We start from the raw sequence: 24,059 nt of genomic DNA on the forward strand, positions 1-24,059 counted from the left end.
TTGTTACCTTTCATAGCAGGTTTTCTAGTTACGGTCTTTATTTCAGTGTGGTCTTAAGTACAAATTTACCAATATTTTGTTTCCTATACAGCCTGATCAGGTTGTACTTGCATAACTATATAGTATATGGTATCCTTGCACTTGTGGCCAGATTTCCTTCATTGATTGTAACAGCAGTAGAATCTGTTACGTATATGTGAAATTTAATTTTTATCACTTCCATGCGGGGGGCCTCTGTGGGTGAGAAACATTGCTTGGAGTGTAGAATGCTTCTGTATGAGAAAGCCAGCTGGTAAGGTTGGTGGATCTACCCAGGTGCGAAATAATCCCTTGAGGGGCAACTGGGGTCTTCCTCAAACATCAAATGCTAGAAAATTGCCATACCATTTATAATTGCATGTGTCAGTGTGACGCTAAACCCAACAAAAACAAATTTTCACTTGCAGGAGCAAGTTTACTATCACAGTTGAGGCATACATGTTGGAGTTGTACAATGATAAACTCATTGACCTGTTTTCCAAGCCAGGAAATGAAGATGTAAGTTTTGTTTTATATAATCAGTTCATATACACTTAACCTAGTAGGCCATTTTTTTTGATTGCCTGAATTGATAAGTACAGTATATCATCACAAGTGATTTCATGATTATTGTACCCCCCGACAACAAAGTTGTAAGGGGGGGTATACTGGTTTCAGGTTGTCTGTCTGTCCATCTGTCTGTCTGTCCGTAGACGCAATCTTGTGCGCTCCATCTCTCCTTATCCCCTTGACAGAATTTAATGAAACTTCACACAAGTGATCAGTACCAACAGTAGTTGTGCATGGGGCATTTTAGGTTCTTTTAGAAAAAAAAATTGCAGAGTTATGGGACTTTGTTTTTTTGTTACTATACTGTATACATAGACATAATCTTGTGCACACCATCTCTCCTCATCCCCTTGACACAATTTAATGAAACTTCACACAAGTGATCAGTACCAACAGTAGTTGTGCATGGGGCATGTTAGGTTCTTTTAGAAAAAAAATTTGCAGAGTTATGGGACTTTGTTTTTTTGTTACTATACTATATACATAGACACAATCTTGTGCGCACCATCTGCTGATCCCCTTGACACAATTTAATGAAACTTCACACAAGTGATCAGTAACAACAGTAGTTGTGCATGGGGCATGTTAGGTTCTTTCAGAAAAAAAATTTGCAGAGTTATGGGACTTTGTTTTTTTGTTACTGTACTATATACATAGACACAATCTTGTGCGCACCATCTCTCCTCATCCCCTTGACACAATTTAATGAAACTTCACACAAGTGATCAGTATCAACAGTAGTTGTGCATGGGGCATGTTAGGTTCTTTCAGCGACAAAAATTGCAGAGTTATGGGACTTTGTTTCTTGTTAACATACTATGTACATACAGTCTGCATATGCAATCTTGTGCATGCCTAATCTACCAAACCCTTACACACAATTTAATGAAACTTCACACAAGTGATCAGTACCAACCCTAGTTGTGCATGGTGCATGTTACATTCTTTTAGATAAATATTCTGCATAGTTATGGGACTTTGTTTTTTGTTACTTTACTGTATACATACAGTCTATATACATACAGTCCACGTAATTATGCAATCTTGTGTGCATCAAATTGCAATGTACTGTGTCAGTGCATGCGGGGGGTACATTTATCACCTTTAGTGATAGCTCTAGTTTTTGAAAAATGTTGGATGTTTAAGCATTTAGTGTAGGGTAATGATTTCAGGTAATATCAGAAGTAAAGATTTATTTATATCTGGTCAGCTCTTAGACTGAAGTACTTTTTAGGAGGGGGACTTGACCTGTGATATATATTGGACTACCAAATTCCTATTGAATACAGATTGATTTGTAATTATCTGTCATATAAGTCAGTGGTATCATACTCTTTTTTTAAATGATTAGGATATGCATAACTTGTTACTGTCTACCATTGTCATGTAAATGTGTACATTTTTCCCCTGTTATACAGAAACCTGTGGTATAATAAAATTGTTACGTACTTGATTCATAATTATGTGTTATATCAGGTCAAATAAAATATTGACTGTTGGGTGTAAAAAAAAATTCTTACTGAAATGCTTTCAATGTGCCAGAATTTGTAAATGGGGTAAAACTTCTCAGAAGCTGACTTTCTACAGAAGGATTTACTAATAGTAGATATCTGTTTTGGCTGCTTCTGAAGTTTTCTGTGTCAGATAGCCATTTGATGTATATATTCAAACTTCTGGTCTGAAGTGTAAACAAGTAGCTGTAAATAGTTTTGAATACTTGAACATTCATATTCTCTTGATAGAAACACAAGAATAATGAATCAAGTACTCATATTCATAATTTATTTGGCACTAAGCCAAGAATTTCTGATAATCTGCTGCTACATTTCTCTTACAGCCTTAAAATTCATGAGGTTGAAATTTTATTCATGTATGTAGGATTTGTTAAGGTGATAAATATTTTCTAATTTTTTTCTACTAAATGCATTGGCATAATTTTGTTGTCTTGAGGCATGCTGCTTCTGCCAAGATGTTTGGGTATATTGTTATGTTTGATTCTGTTTGTCTGTCCATCAGCAGGTAAACAATTTGGTTTCCAATCAATAATTAAAAAATAGCAGTTTTCAGACTTCATTGGGTGATTGCCTATGGTCCGTAGATGATTTCTGTTGTTTTGAGGACAGTTAAAGATCAAAAGTCAAAGGGACCTGGTGGATAAAAACGGATTTCAATCAGTAACTTGAAAACAATAAGGCCTACAGTTGTAAAACATTATAAGATGATTGCCTATGGTCATTCAAGAGCCCTGTTGTGTTTGGGGTCAGTAGACAGATGGTCACAGATGCCTATTGAGACAGAGAATGGTTTCAGATCAATAACTGGGCAATGGTTGGCCTTGAACTGTCAAACTTCAAAGGATGTTTGCTGTTTGTCACTAGATAACCACTATTGTTTTAGGGGCCAGTTGGTCAAACATCAACTTCTCAATGTTGTTGAGACTTGAGAAATAACTTGAGACCACTTGTCTCTACGGCCATCAAACCTTCTAAGCATTATTTTCATAGGTCAGTAGATGACCCTTTTGTTTAAGGGTCAGAATTGTTTTGGGTCAATAAATGACCCCTTTCAGGGTTACAGCTACTTGAGACTAAAAATTTCCCACTTATTTGCCACTAGACTAGCCACTAGACTGATAATAAATATATTTCTACATTTTTCCTTTTTTTTTGACGACAAAAGCCAGTCAATTTTAAGAGATTTTCACAGAGGAATGATGTTGAAATTATCATATGATATTGTACAAAGAATATAGACTGGCTCAGTTCACTACATTCAATCATAAAAATGTAAAAAGATATATCATAGTCTAGGAGCTAGTCTAATTTGCCACAAACAGGCAATCATTCGGGACATATTCATTTTACACCCAGCTCTTGTTTTCAGATAATGTATAATGCTAGATGATAGCAAAGTAGCACAAATTATATGAAAGCTGTCTGAGAGAGCAGGTCATCTTAATTCTCCAGTTCAAAGTGTAAACTGGACCAGTTTGAATGAGCTATGCCCTGAATTGTGATATTATAAAAATGGATTAAATAGAACTTTAAAATTACATTAAAGGATTAAGTTAGCGGTTCATGTTTATCAGAAGAAAAATGTAAAGGTTAAACATATAGGATATGTTGAAAAGAAATTTCTACCTTGTTTTTACACTTTCTTGATAATAATGACACTTCTGTTATGAAAAAATAATGGAATGTGTCAACATCTTTATTAATATTTTTTTTATAATGAATTTCAATCTTTGTCCATTTATTAACATTATAATTCTTAAGTTTACTTAAGTAACAATCTGACTAAAGTACTTGATCTTCTAAACGAAGATCTGAGAACGACCCATTCACATACGTCTTCTGCATATTTTGGATTTCCAGTATTACTATTTTTATTTTAACCAATCAGACGACTTGTTCGAATACCAAAGAGTAAGAAAAATATGCAGTTATTTCAGGGCTCGAACCCGGGACCCCTCGCTTACAAAGCAAGTGGCCTACCGACTGAGCTAACCGGCCATCTGCCACAATACGACATAAGAATTGTAAATATCAAAAGTCAAGGCTACAGGTAGATTTACAAAATGTTGTAAGCTAAGCTCTAATTGGCTAGCGAAAAGGTCGTCAGAACGAGGCCATGAATAGGTCGTTCTCAGATCCTATGCGTAGCGTAATAGGATATGTACTTTAGTCAGATTGACTTAAGTAATAGCTGTTGCAAAATAATTAACCTATTGCTTGTTACAAAGAAACTAAATATGTTAAGTCCATTAATGATACTTCTTTTAATGCTTGTTATAGAAATGTGTGCCACTGTTTACTAAGTCCATTAAAGATCATTAAATTTCCTTTAAGTATTCTCTCTTTTTATGCCCCGGAAGGGAGGCATATAGTTTTTGAACCGTCTGTCGGTCTGTCAGTCTGTCCGCAATTTTCGTGTCCGGTCCATATCTTTGTCATCGATGGATGGATTTTCAAATAACTTGGCATGAATGTGTACCACAGTAAGACGACGTGTCGCGCGCAAGACCCAGGTCCGTAGCTCAAAGGTCAAGGTCACACTTAGACATTAAAGGATAGTGCATTGATGGGCGTGTCCGGTCCATATCTTTGTCATCGATGGATGGATTTTCAAATAACTTGGCATGAATGTGTACCACAGTAAGACGACGTGTCGCGCGCAAGACCCAGGTCCGTAGCACAAAGGTCAAGGTCACACTTAGACATTAAAGGATAGTGCATTGATGGGCGTGTCCGGTCCATATCTTTGTCATCGATGGATAGATTTTCAAATAACTTGGCATGAATGTGTACCACAGTAAGAAGACGTGTCGCGCGCAAGACCCAGGTCCGTAGCTCAAAGGTCAAGGTCACACTTAGACTTTAAAGGATAGTGCATTGATGGGCGTGTCCGGTCCATATCTTTGTCATTCATGCATGGATTTTAAAATAACTACGCATGAATGTGTGACACAGTAACACGACGTGTTGCGCACAAGACCCAGCTCCGTAGGTCAAAGGTCCTAAACTCTAACATCGGCCATAACTACTCATTCAAAGTGCCATCGGGGGCATATGTCGTCCTATGGAGACAGCTCTTGTTTTCTTATTATTCTCTATTTTTATTTTGACAAGCCTATTTTATAATGATATTTCTTGCAATTATGAAGAAATACTGTTCACTATACAGAGGATATTCAAGTTTTGTCAAGAATATGGTATTTTATTTTCATCACTTGGTCTTGAAATAAAAGCTAAATTCATGATAAATTGAGCCGCACCATGAGAAAACCAACATAGTGCATTTGTGACCAGCATGGATCCAGACCAGCCTGCACATCCGCGCAGTCTGGTCAGGATCCATGTTGTTCGCATTCAAAGCCTATTGCAATTGGGGAAACCGTTAGGGAACAGCATGGATCCTGACCAGACTGCGCGGATGCGCAGGCTGGTCTGGATCCATGCTGGTCGCAAATGCTCTGTGTTGGTTTTCTCAAGGTGCGGCTCAAATCTAGAATTTTCTATACTTAGTTGTTGATTACATTCTGGAACAACAACACTACCTGTGTATAGAAAATATATTTCATTGCAGGGAAAAAATTGATGCACTGAAATGCATAGAATGGAATTGTATTTTATTATTAATTCTCAATATTTCATCAGGCAGTATATGATAAATAGTGTATGGTTTGGCACTACTCTACAGCAAGACATGCAGGGAGCTAACTTTTCTCTTGAAATATTGAATTGATTGTTATTTAAACTGTATTCACTCCACTGTGCAAACTTGATGTTTTAGTATGATTGTTGACACCAGATTTGGTGGGTAGCATCCTCATTGATTCTGCTGAAATATGTATCTGTTGCCAGTGGAAACGATTTTGGCAAGCACTTAGCTCTTGTTGAGTTATTGCTCAGAAATTTCCTAATAAATCTTTATGTTTTTACCTAAATACATAATTTTTCAAACAAGTCTTCAAGAAAGAATACACTCTAGACATTTTGTCCCTTTTGTGCTCTAATGTAATTGATTGTGTAAATTTAAATGATAATATTAATTGTGTATTTTTGGTAGACAAAGTCATTATCTTGGATAGATATGATGGATGTACGTATATAGCTCAATGTAACTTTTAACATTTTTTGCAAGATGTAACATAAATTTTATTGCAAATGAAAATTTTAACACAAGCATAATGTCTAACATGTTTGATAGATTTTTGAAGAGTTCTGTAGTTTATAATTATAATGATAAATTTATTAGTGGATATAACCTTTCATGTTTTTGAGATGTTTTATTCAAGTAATAACCTGTCCTGTTGTCTGTTGACAATGTGTGTACATGAATGTGTAATAGTTATTTCAGTATGTGTCTTTATTTAGCATTTGTGAGGCTCTTTACTTTCAGATGTAATTGATTACATTTGATTACAATTACAGTTTTGTCAATTATTACGGACACTAAGATTGATTAGAATAATCAATTACATTTGATTAAAGTTACAAGAATGTGATTACTTTCAATTAAAAGATACATAATAATGTGTTTAACCTCTAATCCTGCAAGCATGTTTGATTACTACAGTAGGATGTTAATTAATAGACTGTCAATGTCATAATTTATAGAACTATATATCAGGTAAATGTAAATAATATACACATAATTATGGTTTAAAAATGTGTTAGGTAACGTTATTAAATCCAATATATCTGACTCTAAACATTTTCTGATTCAAAACAAATACCCTGTATTAGATAAAACCTTGAACAAAAACATTCAGGAAAAGGAGAAATGCTTTTAGGACACTGTAATCTGAAAATAATCACTTAATTGCATTACACATTACTTAATTATGATTACAGTCTGTAATTTTCAGGGAAGTGTGTCATGATTACATGACATAATGTAATTGATTTCATTTTGATTATGTTTACTTGGTATGTTTATCTCATGTCTGATGCATAGTTCTCTGAAAAAGCTGAAAATTAAAAAAAAAATGCCTAGATCTATTTGTCTACCATTAGCATGCTCACCATATTTTGAGCAAAAATATATACTTTTTTTTTTTTTAAATGAAAAATTTACACTTAAATGTCTCCATGCACATGTCTGTATTTTTTATACCATGAAACTTTATTTTAAAGGTCTTACGGAATTTTAAAAAAAGTTAGTTAATAGGGGCAGGTCCTGTTTAGAAAGGTTTCAGATATGTACAATCAGGAACAATATCTCAGCTTATACATTGAATGGACATTCAGTAATACTTGTCTTTCACTTTGTTACTATTTTTAGTTTAATTGTTTATTCAATTACTCTAACTTATGACTGCTCAAATGCAAAAGTAAACAGTTAAATAATATCATTGCGAAATAATGCCATAGAGGAGGGGAAAAAACAATGGTTATGCAAGAAAAATATGCAGCCACAATTTGACAACATTGAAATTTTGTTTAAAATCTATTATTCTTTCAGCCGAATCGTCAGGTATTTGTAGCTGTTATTAAAACATGGAAATATTATGCCAGATATCCCAGCATAAAATAGTCCCTGTGTTCAACACATATGCCACTGATATGGTTGCAGACTTTTGAAATGCTTATTTCTGAGCTTACTCCTTAATGTATATAATATTGACTCTTGTAATTTCCAGTGAATGATGCAAAAGTCCCATATTGTATCACAAATGCGGCAGTATATCCACTAAAGCATGTGCAGGGAAATTTGCAAGACACAGCATTATATACTAATACAGTCGAACTTTATTCGCGCAAACTCAATGGGACAAGCAAGATTTGTTTAGATTATTGGTAGGTCGAGCCATCGAAAAAATGATACATTATACGGATATTTTGCTAGGATCTGACGATCACTTCAAGCAAGGGTGATGCACGAATTATCTGAGTTTAAGCAGACAAAGTTTTACTGTATAAGACAAAGATGTTCATTGTTCAGATTCATTTGTGAATCTTATTTTGGCAGATTTCTTTAATATAAAATTATCATTTTACAGCATCAGTGAGAAAACCCACCAAAAATTTCTTTCAAAACGATAATTGTCTAAACTGTCTAAGTTGTATTTATTTAAAATTACCACTTAGAAAGGAAGGTCTTAACTAACCATAACTACATTGTTATTTTTTTTTTTGAGCTGATGAGATTTTTAAATATCAGTTTTTGGCATAGTAATGTTGTACATGGACCGATCAGTTAGGACAGGGACAATGCTTGTATTTATAGCTCTTGCATGGCAAGTTGTAATTGCAAGTTGGCGTTAAGTAGTTACCAATGGACTGGGCAAGGTATTTTAGCAATAATTTCATGGCTGCAACATTATGCATGAGAGAATATCTAGTTATTATCTATTCTGGAATTAAATCTAGACTGGTATTATATATAATGCATGATTGTTTATCAACGACCACATTTGCATGTTGATGTAAAATTACAGCTTTTAGTATTTTGTTATATAGGACTGGATGAGAGCACAGGTAATGTGTAGGGAAAACACACATATATATACGTCACCTGTAGTTGAATTCCATTTTTCTTAATAATAATTTTGTTATCCCATAATTATAGATGTTAATTTTAGATTCAGATTTTTTTTTTTTATCTTGATAGATGATCAGTACTTTTAATTTAACAGGTCTGCCCATTTACTTTAGATGGAAGTCTTTGAGGGTTTTCACTTGGAACTATAGTTTGGTACTTGCATATGTAAATGTTTGTTATCAAATCATCTGATACATATTACTGGTACCCGTCACTCTGTGCACCACTGAATTGCAGAACCATGCATCAGTGCATGGCCTGTGCGTTATTTAAAAAAAAAAATCAAATCAATATGTATGAAGTCATTTATCTCATTTATCTTCCACATCTGGCCCAATTTATGCTGTGATATTTCTAAATGAAGAAAACATTGATTTAAAAACAAAAGTCCTATTTGTTATAATATATTTATACAATTTGATGAGCACTTTTGGCCAATTTTTGTCTCTTTTTTTTTGTATGCTTTGCTAATAATATATTTTACTTACTTTTGCAATGTGGGTACTGATCATGTAGTAGGGTCAAGTAGTTTTTTGACTTTGAAATTTCACTCTTATTAGATAAATAATTATTTTGCCCTTGTCCGTGTGAGCAGTTTTATCTCTTTCACGAAGGATCATTGAAACACTTGGGTGCCGAGTTTGCTTCTGTAGTAGTACACAGTAGCTGAGTATTAGTTTCTATTTCTTGCTTTCTAGTCTCTATCACAATAGATTTTTTACCACGTTTGACATTGCAAGAGTGAAATAATGCAGTGTCATCAGTTTTGTTGCTACACTAGCATAGTAACATTGGGACATTGAAGTCAAGTATAGAAGATATTGGTTGACTTGACTTTGTCACAGAAGAAATTTTCAATGAAAGCAAAAAAGGAAAAAAAGCTAGCAGTGAACTCTCTCAAATTTGTTCAAGTGGTTCCACTAGACCCCTTTTAAGGGCCACCATGGCTAAATACAATGTATAGAAAGATTCTTCTCATGAACCACTGAATGGATCTTCATCAAATTTAGTCTGTAGCATCCTTGTATGGACCTGTATTGAATTTATTCAAGTCATTTTGCTTCACCCCTTTGGTGGCTGCCCATGCAAATTAAATACTGGAAAAAATCTTTACATGACTTCTTCTTTTGAACCACTGGATAGATGTTCACTAAATTTGTCTGTAGTATCCTCGGATTGCTTCTTCTCAACTTTGCTCAGATGATTTGGTTTTACCTTTTTAATGGGCCACCAGAGCCAAAAAGAGAAGAAAAAACTTTTAACAATTAAATGAACAACTTGATTGATCTTCATTAAACTTTATCTGTAGCCTTTCTCAAGTTTGTTTACATGTTTCTATATGACCCATTTAGGGATCCGGTGCTAAAGTAAGTGCCAAAAACATTGAATGACTTCTTCTCATTAAGAAATGGATGTCCACCAAACCTGGCCCAATGTTCACAAAACAATTTCAGTCTCAACTGAGTTTGATAATAAAACATTATTTTTCTCTTCTATTTAAACTGCATGTTTAAAATTAAATGTTAAGTAATTGATTATTTTCAAGTGACTTTTCTAGCAGAAATTGCTACTAAAATTTCAATCTCAAACTCAGCTAAGTCTGGGAGAATATTTTGTGAACATGGGGCCTGATCAGAAGCAAGATCAAAATGTATAAGTCAGGTGAATGACTTAGACCTTGTGGCTATCTTATTTGATAATACGGTACTCAATGTAATTACTTTAATTTGCAAATTCTTCTATTGGTGTAAAATGAATACTAAATAAGTATAAAGAAGAACAAAAATGTAGTACTACCATAATAACATTTTTAGTATAAATAAAATGCTGAGCACACCAGTATAGGCAATTTTGTAAATTATAACATCAGTGTGATATTTTCTTGACAGGACAAACTGGATATCAAGAAGGACAAGAAAGGTATGGTGTATATACAGGGATCTATCGTGAAAAGAGCTGGAAATGCCAAGGAGTTATTTGCCCTTTTTGAAGAAGGAAGCACCAACCGTCACGTTGCATCAACCAGTAAGTGAGAGAAAATAAACATTTTGAAATTCATCATTTCTTGCATGTGTTGCTATTACAAATGAGGAATTCATGCCGTCCAAGGTGAGCTCAGTAAGTAGAACACAAAATTTACAGCCAGAGGGTCAAATGTTTGAATCCCAGGTTAGATGTTTGTTTCTTCGTGATAGTTGTCTGAACAAAAGTTGCATCTGATTTGATTTTGCCTACACCTCAGTTGTATGGAAGTTGTGATTAACTTGTGGAAAACAGTTCTTGTAAGCAATTCGCAACAGTGGTTGACAGGGGCAGATTCAGGATAAAAGGTCAGGAAGAGGTGTGAACTTTTAGTAGTTTTATTTTTGCTTGATAAATAAGGAAATGTAAAACTTGATTGTTTTGCTCTGTTCACCTCATTTCACCCGACACCATCCGTGTAGTATAAATAATACTACACTAAGACATGAGTGTAGCAAAATGTGTGCTTTTAGCTTTTATTTGCATAGGAATATACATCCCTCTGAAAAAATGATTATGTTATGTGAGAAGAAAGTTTTTACTTGTTACGTGGATTACAACAAAACAATGAAGGAAATAGGGATGAGTGCAGCCTGCCAAACCTAACCAAGATTTTTCCTGAAAAAAAAGAAAAAATGTTTCCATGGAATCACATTCTAATGAGACTAATTTGTTTTATATATTTTTTTGTTTTTCTTTAAAAAAAATATTTAGAGGGTGAGCAGGAGCTGGGGACCATAGCATATGTATTTTCAAGCTCAAGTTTGGGGGAAATGGATGGGGGACAGCCACTCAGTTTCTATAATGGGTTGTTTGCTAAATATATGTCATTCATTTGAATGTAAACATTTCTACATTTTTCCAAATTTCATGTTTTATAGAAATTTTATTAGAATTGAAATATTCAGGACAGTGCTTGCAAAATAATGCCACATTTTGTATTTATGAGTCTCAACTGATGTTTAGAAAGTGACCACAGTGATTATCTGTTGAGTGAATTACTTGATTTTCAAAATATAAAACACTTATTTACAATTTTCAGAGATGAATGCTGAGAGTTCAAGATCACATTTGGTCATTGGTATTATTATGGAGGCAACAAACAAGAACACAGGAAATGTCACAAAAGGAAAGGTCTGTGTTTATAATATTTACATTTTAGACTTCTGTTAGCCTTTACCCTGCTAAATTTCTAAAATGGACTGGTCTGCCATTCAATTTTGGCAGTACCATTTATTAATCAAAGGGGTGTTCACGATAAATTTACTGACAGAACAGTGAACAGTGCAGCCCATGATCAGCTTGCACGGATGTGCAGATCTTGGTCTGCACAGGTCGCAAAGGCAGAATTACTTGCCGCCAGCAGGCTAAAGGTTAGAGAAACACAATAATTCATCTGGCTTTATTTTTGGCATTGCAAATGTGCTGCCTAAAGACATATTTTGGTAAAAAAAAATCTGATCTGAGCATGTTCACAAAACATCATAGGAAACTTGATGTATACTTCGAAATTCAAATAAAAAATTAGGTAGTTTTAAGAATGAAAACTGTACATATTTGAATGATTAAACATATCGGTAGTGTTGATAGTTCCAAAATGACAATGGCTTCCCTACAAAAATATACATTTATGTAATCTCATAGGTTAGATGAAGCATGTTTTAGAACATTTTATTTTATGCTAACTGATGAAATACTGTGTTTTATCAGCGCGATATAATCCATATCACTTACTGCATATCACTCACTGTAAATGATGAAGCTTTGCCAATCTACTTGTACATTGTGTATAAATTTTAAATTATTTGCTTAAAACAGGATGAAAATTGAAGTCACAACTTGTTCTTTATGGTATATTTCTCAATTCAAATTATTTTACTTAATTAATGAGAATTTCATAACGTTATGCAGCAAGAAGTAAAATAAAATGGAACTTAATGTTGTGTGCGTATTTCTAACGTCACAACACTTCTGACGTCATGTTCGTTTACGCGCATCTGTTTCCCGCGCTGAGATTAAAAATTGTTGCAAAATGCATATCTAAAGGTAATTAAGCATTAAATAAAAAGAAATTTGAATGTTTTTCGTGAATATAGAATATCTCACCTCGAAGTGAGAAAATTTTTTACACATTTTCACTCGCACTACGCGCACATGAAAATATTTGAAATTTTCTTGCTTCTCAGTGAGGTATATTCTATATTTACTCAAAACTAACAAATATTCACTATTTAGTTGATTTATTGGAAAACAAAAATCTAGGACACATTGATAAGTTACTAGCTTTATGCATACAAGGTAAGATGTTCTTGATTGATTTGGAAATATTTTTCATGCATGTAAGTTAAGATGTTCATGATTTGGAACTGTTTTTCATGTATACAAGTTAAGATGTTCATGATTTAGAACCATTTTTCATGTATACAGGTTAAGATGTTCATGATATTGAACTATTTTTCATGCGTACAAGTTAAGATATTCATGATTTGGAATTACTTTTCATGTTAAAATGTTCATGATTTTGAACTGATTTCTATTTTTCAGTTGAGTTTGGTGGATCTTGCTGGAAGTGAAAGAGTCGGCAAAACTGGAGCTGGGGCAGAGCAACTTAAGGTGAGAATACTGGCAGCATTTTAGCTGCAGACAGTTTTGCCTGGCAACATAAAAAATCTTTATTCACTGCCAGCTTTTCAAAGTGTAATTTTACAATTTTTATTATTTTGTAATAGAACACTTGAAAAATGACGTAGATGCAAAAACTTGTTTTCAAATTGCAAAACAGACACAGTCCATGGCGAGTTGTTGTTTATATTTAGCTATTGGCCAACAACCTTCTTAATTGATACATTTTTTCTGTTTTATTGGAAGTGCAAGACTTTTAGTGCCAATGCTCCAGAAGGTTTTACAACTTTGAAACACGATCTATAAAGGTATTTAAGGTTGCACAAGAATTTGTTTTAAACATTATATTTGATTACAGGAAGCCATGTCCATCAACAAATCTCTGTCTGCCCTGGGAGATGTGATTTCTGCCCTCAGTAGCGACCAACAGTTTATCCCGTACCGTAACAACAAACTCACCATGTTAATGCAGGACTCGCTCGGAGGAAACGCAAAGACGCTTATGTTTGTGAACATCTCTCCAGCGGACTACAACATGGATGAAACTGTTATCTCCCTGACGTATGCTATTTATTCTAAACACATAAAATTTAATGTAATAAGAAAAGTTATAAAATACTACGAAATCCTTAAATTTTGTTGGCATGCAATTCATGGTGCTGGCCAAAGGGATAAAGACAACGAAAGAAGTTTTTATGAAGTGATTATTGTCTTAAATATGGAACAGACAAAAAAAACCAAAGATTATAAATGTTCTTTACAGTTGGAAACTCACATAGTTATATATTTCTGTATTTCTTGAAATTAAGTTTATTCAATAGATTTAAAAATTACAGTTTTTGTCCAGTGTTTTTGAAGGTACTCTTATAATTGTTACAAAAATAAAGACAGAAAAATAAAGCTTAGTATAATATTTACCGGTACTGTGAAATATACAGGTAAATCTTGGCTTACTAATCACAGAGTTCAAATGATGTATTTTCATATTATAGGTATGCTTCGAGAGTAAAGTTGATTACAAATGATGCAAGCAAGAATGCTGACAACAAGGAAATTGCCAGACTTAGAAATGTAAGATACTGTTTTAGTTTTATGATTAACTAATTTAAACGTTGCAAGAAAGCAAAGTTATTGAAAGTTTTTATATCATAGATAAGCATAAAAAAGCAATGGTTAAGGCTTGGCAGCAAGTTATTTTGCCTTTGCAACCACTACAGACAAAGATCAGCCTGCACATCCATGCAGTCTGATCATGATCTGCACTGTTCGCCACTCAGTATCTCTTTGGTAAGCACCCCTTTTAACAGTTAATGATACTGTCCAAATTGAAAGATGGACAAGTTCATTATAGAAATTTAGCAGGGTAAGGGTTAAAGATGAAAGTTTCTTATTTAACATGGTAGTTTTCTATATTCCCCATATTGGTGGATGGAACAACTTACTTGAAACTGAACTGACAGCATGTAAGATCTTCCTCTTTGATATACAGACTAGGCTGACACTGCTGGAAAATGTGCCAATTAAGTAGTCACCCAGCACTTACTGGGACAGCCGTGCAATGGATAGTCACACCAAGGTCACTAGCATTGTAGTCAAACATGCTTACCACTGTGCCACTGATTCCCTTGTTAAAACTAGGGAGATTGAGATTTTCATATGTATACATGTAGGAAATGTGAAAACTTAACTTTAGGGATTTACTGAATGAAATGCTACATGGATTTGAATTTCAAAATTAGATCTAACAAGAATGTGGTCCAGTGGTTAAGATATAGGCCCCTTAACCCAGGGGTCATGGGTTCAAACCCATTTGGTGTGACAACCACACTTTCTCATATGACTCCAGTACTGGTTTTTCAAGGAAGTGGACTTGAGAGTGGTTTAAATAAGCTTCATCACAATCTAGCTAAAATATATAGGTATAAATCAAACACCAACTTACTGAAAGAATGTGATAAAATGCTGACTTGTATATCAGCTCACCTGTCACGAAGTGACAAGGTGAGCTATTGTGACCGCTTGATGTCCGTCGTCTTTGTGATCGCTTGATGTCTGTCATCCGTCATCAGTCATGTGTCGTCCGTCAAAAATTTCTAAAAAATTTTCTTCTTGAAAACCACTGAGCAGAATTACACCAAACTTCACAGGAATGATCCTTGGGTGGCCCCCTTTCAAAATTGTTCAAAGAAATGAATTCCATGCAGAACTCTGGTTGCTATGACAACTGAAAGGAAAAACTTTTAAAATCTTCTTGTCCAAAACCACAGGGCCTAGGGCTTTGATATCTGGTGTGTAGCATCATCTAGTGGTCCTCTACCAAAATTGTTCAAATTATCCACCTAGGGTCAAATATGGCCCCGCCCCGGGGGTCGCATGGTTTATATAGACTTATATAGGGAAAACTTTGAAAATCTTGTACCAAACCACATGGCCTAGGGCTTTGATATTTGGTATGTAGCATCATCTAGTGGTCCTCTACCAAGATTGTTCATATTATCCCCCTAGGGTCAAATATGGCCCTGCCCCAGGGGTCCCAAGTTTTACATAGACTTATACAGGGAAAAAAGTTTAAAAGTCTTCTTGTCTGAAACCACAACACTTAGACCTTTGATATTTGGATTGTAAAATTGTCTTATAGTCCTCAATCAAAATTGTTCAAATTGTATCCCTTGGGTGAAAAGAGGCCCTGCCCTGGGGGTCTCAAGTTTTATATAGACTTATATAGGAAAAAGCTTTAAAAATCTTCTTGTCTGAAACCATACGACCTAGGCTTTTGATATTTGGTATGATGCATTGTCTAGTAGTCCTCTACCAAAATTATTCAAATTATGCCCCTGGGGTTAAAAGAGGCCCCGCCCTGGGGTCACTTAGTTATTATGTGAGTTATATAGGAAAAATACTTAAAAAATCATCTGATCCTATTTCCAAGACTGTTTAATTATAATTACCTGATGACCCCAAGTATTATGATATCACTTGACTGTGACCTTGACCTACTGACCTACTTTCTTGTTTTTTAAGATACAGCCTTGAAATTTGATGGCTTACACAGTTTTGCACACAAATCGTAAAACTGAATTTCATTGATCATGAATGTGACCTACTGACTTTCTTAATATTTTATCATCATTTTGACATTTGAAACATGTAGCTCATTACTCAGGCAAGCGATCCAGGGTCATCATGACCCTCTTGTTTACTTTTACCATTATTCATTCTAAACTTTTCAAATGTTTCTTCAGGGTAATTGTCACATTATATTGTGTAGTTTTTTTATAGATTGAAAGTTGTTTATAATTTATACATTTATTCCTTCCTTAGATCATTGAGAAGTTGAGGAAGGGAGAATCTGTGCAGGAAGATGAGATATAGTTACCTCAAACCTCAGCATGTTTGCAAAATGTGATTCGACACACAACGAAACAACTTCTGATTTCATAAGACAGCAGAATTTAGACAGGCATGAATAGCACGAAAAGGAAATCTGCGATTCAACTTCTTTATAAAGATAACAAGATATGGGAATTGTTTAGCAAAAAGTATCAATAAAATGTGATAAAATTTTAACTGTGACATATCATTTAATAATTGTTTGAAAAAAAATACAAAACTGCTGTCATACAGAAAAGTAATTATTTTTATATACTCAATTTCTTACTTGCCATTTTGTTTTTGTGTACATTGGAATACATTTGACAGAAATTTCACCCTTAAATTTTTTTTTCTGTTTGATATTGGTTTTTTTTTTAATACAAGGGGATTAATTGTTAAAATAATTCTGGAAAAGAGATGTAGATATGACAGTTCCTTAACGAGCGCCGCAGAACATTTATTTTTATTGTACATTATTTTTAAAGTTATTTGGAAAAAATTTACATGACGTATATTTTTATGTCGGTGATTTACTGTGATTTTTTTTCCATATCTATGATACGCAATTTATAACATTGAATGAATATGATTATTGTACAGTCTTTAATTGAAAACTGATTAATTGGTTTTTACAGCTTAGTGGGTTTCATAAAATACTGGTTTTATTCCTTCTATGGAAACTTTTCACCTAAGGATTTATAGTATTTTTTGTTAAGTAACAGAAAACTATTCCTTATACAAAAGGCACAACAAACCCTTACCATGCTGGACACAACTAATTCTGCCAGTCAGTCAGTATTCTTTTGGTAAGCATCCCTTATAACGGTTAATGGTACTCTCCAAATTGAAAGACAGACAAGTTCATTATAGAAATTTAAGAAAATAAGGGCTAAATTCTTTATCCAGATTAATAAAATTTGTCACTAGTCAGCTTGACAGCTGGTTGCAAAATATGTGATTGCTCTTTTACCAGAGTTTAAGTTTGGGAAGGGAAGTTTGTTTGGAAAATACATCTTCCCTTCATAGGTCCTCTTATCTTTCAAAACTAGAGACACCTTAACTCCTAAGCTGTTTGTAATATTTTGATTCTTCAGGTATGTAGAAATTGTTAAATAAACCTGTCAATTTATTAACAAGCACATGGTACTGTATTTTTTAAATATTTTTCATTTGAGTTATATTTTTGTTATGTATGTTTTATTTATTTAGCATTTAAAACTGCAATGTACCTAAGATACGAGGGTTGACCCAGAAGTGACAGTACTTCTGGATCAACCCTCGTATTTGTTGTAGCAATTTAACTTAGTTGTTGATTGGATATTTTTTATTTCTTACAATTTTCTGCAGACAGAGGATTAAGTACACAAGTTGAGTTTACAGTAAAAAATTATTTTTTTTGTATTTCATTTCAAAACTAATAATTTCTTCTGTACTTATTTTCACATTTTACAACAGTTTAATAATTGAAACTTGAATATCATTTCATACTAGAAATAACTTGAATACGTTTAAAGTGTGCATTTACAGAGATATATATATCAAAACTGTGATATTTGTTTTATTTTCATAAACTAGATACTTTATTAACTAATTAAAAAACTAACTATTTATTTGTTGATAGCATTTTTTTAAAATCAAAACTTGTATGTTTACATTCAGGCTGGTCTGTCCAATTGTTGATGTGATTATATATATATATGTACATGTACTATGCATTTACTATGTTTATGGGCAGGTCCTTTTTTTACTGTTGTTTATCTAATAGATTAGCCTTTGTGGTTTTTTGTTTTTGTTTTTTTCTAATGTGAACTAACATATTTTCAGTACTTAAAGCAGCATGCCTCCAGATCGTTTGACAAAAAAAATAAATTTTTTTTTAGGTATCTTGAAATAAATGCTATATTTCTTAAGAAGGCTTTTAAACTTAATTACTGACAAACTTTATGTTACGGAAACACATGAGAATTAGCTGTTTTTACTACTTTTTGCGATGAAAATCGAAAAGCGTTTGTCACGCTTTTACTCCAGGTAAACAGTCTCCATTATAAATATCTATATTTTGAAGTCATTATTCACTACTTCAGCTATAGCACTATTGGTTACGATGACGGGAAAATGTCTTTATTGTCGCGGCGGTTTGGGGTTCCATTCCCAACACGGTCATCTTTTTTTCTTGATTTGGAACTTTTAAAATATGTTAGAAACAAAAATGCATATTCTAATGTTCATAATATGACCAAACTTCAGTTTGAAAGAAAGGTTATTTTTTAGCCAAATCTGGAGGCATGCTGCTTTAAGTAAGATTTTGTTTCTTTTTTAAAAAAAATGGCACTTTCGGAACATTTTTTAGCTCACCTCTCACATAGTGACAAGGTGAGCTTTTGTGATCACCCTTCGTCCGTCGTCAGTCTGTGCGTGCGTGCCTGCGTGCGTGCGTGCGTGCGTGCATCAACAATTTCGTGTCTGCACGATAGTGGTTTCATTTATGATTTTATTTTAACCAAACTTGCACACAACTTGTATCACCATAAGATCTCGGTTCCTTTCTTGAACTGGCTAGATCACATTATGGGTTCCAGAGTTATGGCCCCTGAAAGGGCCAAAATTAGCTATTTTGACATTGTCTGCACAATAGCAGCTTCATTTACGATTTGAATTTAATCAAACTTACACAAAACTTGTGTCACAATAAGATCTTGGTTCCTTTCTTGAACCAGCCAGATCCCATTATGGGCTCCAGAGTTATGGCCCCTGAAAGGGCCAAAATTAGCTATTTTGACCTTGTCTGCACAATAGCAGCTTCATTTATGATTTTATTTTAACCAAACTTGCACACAACTTGTATCACCATAAGATCTTGGTTCCTTTCTTCAACTGGCGAAATTCCATTATGGGTTCCAGAGTTATGGCCCCTGAAAGGGCCAGAATTATCTATTTTGACCTTGTCTGCACAGTAGCAGCTTCATTTATAATTTGAATTTAATCAAACTTGCACAAAACTTGTGTCACCATAAGATCTCGGTTCCTTTTTTAAACTGGCCAGATCCCTTAATGGGTTCCAGAGTTATGGCCCCTGAAAGGGCCAAAATTAGCTATTTTGACCTTGTCTGCACAATAGCAGCTTCATTTATGATTTGATTTTAACCAAACTTGCACACAATTTGTATTACCACAAGATCTTGGTTCCTTTCTTGAACTGGCCAGATTTCATCATAGGTCCCAGAGTTATGGCCCCTTAAAGGTCCAAAATTGCCTATTTTGGGTTTTGCAGCCATATAGATACTTCATTTATGGTTTTATTTGATACAAACTTCCAAAATATCTTCAACAACAATAAATCTTGGATTCCATGACAAATCAGATCCAATCGTAGGTTCCAGAGTTATTTCATATCTGATTACCTCCCCTGATTGTAATCAAAATGGATTTATATCAGTAAGTACTTATAGGACTTATTTGAAATTTCATTATTGTCTTTAGTTGGACTGAGCCAATCAGGGTAGATAACTATGGACTGATTTTATGTCAAATTACCTCCCTTTATTTCAAATTAAAACGGGGATATCTTCGTAACTAACGAAGATACTGATCTGAAATTGCATTTATGTCAACAGATTTATTTGGCAGATCCTTCTTTTGTTCACTTACAATAATTTTTTTTTAATTACTTCCCTTTTACGTTACTATAAATAGCTTAATTTTAGTAACTTTTTTATTATTGGTCGTAGGGAAAAACCGAGACCACGTTTCTGTGGTACAACATGGATGGTACCTCCAATTTTTAGGTGTATTTTGACATATCTGTACCTTGTAAGAATTTTTTTTTCTTTTTGGTTAAATTTCTTCCCTTTGTTGTTCCTGTCCTTTGGACTTAGATATTTTTTCTGAGGACCTTCTTGTCCTCAAGTGCAATGGTAACAGGTGAGCGATATAGGGCCATCATGGCCCTCTTGTTTATAATGAATAGTCAAAAAGTCCAGTTGATGACATCATACAATATGAACATCATAATGTATTGTCTAATAACCAGTTAAAGACATTATATTAATGAAAGCGATTTTCTTCCTTTAATATGGTTATTTGTTTAGTTGTTCTTAGTTTCATCATAAGCAAAATAATGATAAATAAAGTCAAATTCAGATACAGCTCTGGACAGTTTCTGAAATATTCTGATATTTGTGATATTTTTTTCTCCTTTTTATGTCGATTTTCTGTAATAAACATTCAGCATTCTCTAATCGCTTGTTGTTTTCCATTTAGAAAATGCCCCACTACTTCAGTCAGGTAAGGCTCAGTACCAAGTCTGATCTCTGACAGTTGAGAGGGCAAATATTTCTTTTGGTGGTTTATGTTATGACGGAAATTCATTCAGCACCTATGTTTCATGTTAGGAAGTTTAGTTCACGTTTGCTGTACCTATTCGGAACTGCCATAATGTAATTATGGAAGGCCGATGCGCCATGCTGACTGTTAAATGATATCAAACGCGTCATGTTAAATACAAAAGGCTATATACTATATACATAATGCTAAATCTTCTATTGTGTCCTTCAGCGCGTTGTCACGTAAACACGGTATTTGCATCAGTTAATGTCTTTCGAGCTTGTTCATAGTAAAGATGATTCTAATTTACATGGAAAAAATTGATTTAAATGGAAAGAGAAAATAATGATTTAGTACATGCATTTTGTTATGAATCTGCAGCAGCGGTTAGTCCAAATCGTCTGCAAAATAGAAGAGAAAACATGATTGTGGTTTATCATCGTCACATGATTTGCTCGGTGACAGGGATGGTTGTTGCGCGGAGGTTGACTCGACTCTAGCTGCAATAGCTTTTTAGGTCTAAAATAACTAAATTCTATACCACATGTATAATATAATGATGATAAGATGTTGACACATATAGCCAGACCTATCCTATTATTTTCAGGACGTAAACTGCCATAATCATAAAGCTTTATATTTAACGAAGTTAATACTTAATCCTCCTACGTGCATTGTTCAAGAACGAAGGGAAATTTTGGTTGCTGCAGCGGCCCGGGTTCAATCTCCGACTGGGGCCAGTTTTCCTTCTTGATTTGGTATTTTTAAGACAGTTTAGACACAAAAACGCATTTTCTAATGTTCATGATGTGACCAAACTCGGTCAATTTTAGAGAAAATCTTTTTAGCGAGAATCTGGAGGTCACAGCCCTTTAAGTGAAAAAATAGTGCCACTTGACCTGTTATTCATAACCCGGTTAAACCAAATGTTTAGTTACGCCTTTAAAGAACGATATATAATTGCTCTCAAACACTCTTTTCAAAATCAAGTCTACAATTCTGGTATCTGCTTCAAAATTGTACCATGCTCATGACGATTACTAAAGTATGTGAGTTACAGCGGACCTAGGTCAAATCGATATACAAGACCCCGGGTAAGGAAAATTTCTTCATAAAGTTAGTATAGATAGACAGTTATTAGTATTTGTGATTTATAATGCTAAATGTAGCATATTAGCTTAAAGGGCGGGATTTTGGTTTGACAATGGCACAATGCTCCTGAAGATTATATACTAAGAGTATGTGCATCACAATGGACCGCGGTCGAATCGATTTTCAAAACCCCGGGTAAGCAACCTCTCTTCATCATTACCAACTTTTAGTAACATCTCGAAACCGATAAAGCGGGAGAGGTCTACCTATCATAAAAATCAATAAAACCAATAATCCAATATCATCGCTACCGGACGGATTCGTTGATTTCCGTACTAATTGTTGTTGTTGTAGTAACACGGGGGAAAATCGATAATTAACATCTTTGGTCATTATCTGATGCATTTGTAGGCGGGCGGTTTGCTAAACGATATACTTGAATTAAATGGAGTTTTGATAATTATTAAAGTGAAAATCGGAACAAGTCGAAAATTTATATAATACTTTATTAATTGTCAAATAAAAGTAATATTTATGAATATGTTATTTAAAATATTTAGAAATCGTTACATTTTATACATCGAACACATAGATTTACTTTCTTTTTAATACATGAAACATCAATGCTAACGTATATCTATGTACAGAAAAGAAATATTTACACACAAGAAACTGTCTGTAAATAAAATAAATATTCAAGAATATGAATATGTTATCTACAATATTTAGAAATCGTATATACGTCCTCTATACGCGCTTTCTTTCACATATTATGGACATTAGAATGAATGTAGGACGTTTTGGCCAGCGGACGTTTTGGCCCGGACGTTTCGGCCTAGGATCTTTCAGCCTAGGATGTTTTGGCCAGGCTTTTTTGGGGGGTAGGACGTTTTGGCCAAAAATAAATTGTGGTTCCATATCATACAAAATATGGTCTGGAGATTATTCCAAAGAATGTTAAAGTCAAAGAAGTATAAAAAAACAACATTTATTTTTATAGCTCTTTGTTATAGTGTAAGTGAATAAATTAAACTGATAATAAAACATACTCATGGTATTTTATTTTTATGTATGTGTGTGTGTGTGTGAAAATATTTGCTATTTACAACAAATCAAAAGAGTTATGAAAATTAATTTTATTCACAATTATTTTTCTTAAAAAATGATCAATTATAATGTAACATATGATAACATATTAATATCCAGACCATATTTTGCATATTATGGAAATAATTTTTTTTTTTGGCCAAAACATCCTACCTCAAAAATGTTCTTGGCCAAAACATCCTAGGCCAAAAGATCCTAGGCCAAAACGTCCGGGCCAAAACATCCGTGGCCAAAACGTCCGTCCTCCCATTAGAATATGAGCTTTTGATTCTAAAATATTTTCAAAATTCTAAACCACTAACGTTTTCCGATTTTCATCGTAAAAGGTAGTAAAAACAGCAAATTATCATGTATTTCCATAACATAAAGTTTGTCAGTAATTAAGTTTTGAAGCCTTCATAAGAAAAATAGCATTTTTTTCAAGATATCTAAAAAGTATTTTTGTTTAGAAATAAGACTTATACTTTTAAAAGGAAATACTTAACCCTTACCATGCTGGACACGACTGGTTCTTCCTTTGTAACCAGTGTAGATCATGATCAGCCTGCACATCCTTGCAGACTGATCATGATCTGCACTGTCTGCCATTCAGCCAGTAAGGTTTTTGGTATGCACCCTTTTCATAATTAGTAGTACTGTCCAAATTGAAAGATAGACAAGTTCATTATTGTAATTTAGTATGGTAAAGATTAAGTTTCTTATATCGTGTCTAAATAGAAATATCATATTTGCGTGACTTGAATAGGTACTGCTGACAAATACTACTACAACATTAAATAACAATAACTTCATCAATATCTCAATTTTAGAATAGCAGACTTAACTAAGTAATAACTTAATATTTTTCGTGAAATTTGGGCCAGGATCTTTACTCAGTAAATATTTAC

The 24,059-nt window shown here is 33.8% G+C and overlaps 1 protein-coding gene across 9 annotated transcripts in view; it reads left to right on the top strand.

Moving 5' to 3' along the window:
* The window catches only part of LOC123566477 (uncharacterized), a 93,161-nt gene extending 72,273 nt beyond the window's left edge, over window positions 1–20,888 (top strand). For 6 of the 9 annotated variants that reach the window (XM_053549799.1, XM_053549802.1, XM_053549804.1 and 3 more), the window contains 8 exons: window positions 447–537; window positions 6,157–6,189; window positions 10,524–10,659; window positions 11,699–11,790; window positions 13,201–13,269; window positions 13,637–13,839; window positions 14,271–14,349; window positions 16,600–20,888. In XM_053549799.1, coding sequence (XP_053405774.1) covers window positions 447–537; window positions 6,157–6,189; window positions 10,524–10,659; window positions 11,699–11,790; window positions 13,201–13,269; window positions 13,637–13,839; window positions 14,271–14,349; window positions 16,600–16,650 — 754 coding nt within the window. In that variant the 3' untranslated portion in view covers window positions 16,651–20,888. The other 3 variants (XM_053549800.1, XM_053549801.1, XM_053549807.1) reach the window with 3 other exon arrangements.
* The last annotated feature ends 3,171 nt before the right edge of the window (window positions 20,889–24,059 follow it).

Source organism: Mercenaria mercenaria, chromosome 8 (assembly GCF_021730395.1).
Source record: "Mercenaria mercenaria strain notata chromosome 8, MADL_Memer_1, whole genome shotgun sequence".
In the NCBI taxonomy this organism is placed as follows: Eukaryota; Metazoa; Mollusca; class Bivalvia; order Venerida; family Veneridae; genus Mercenaria; species Mercenaria mercenaria.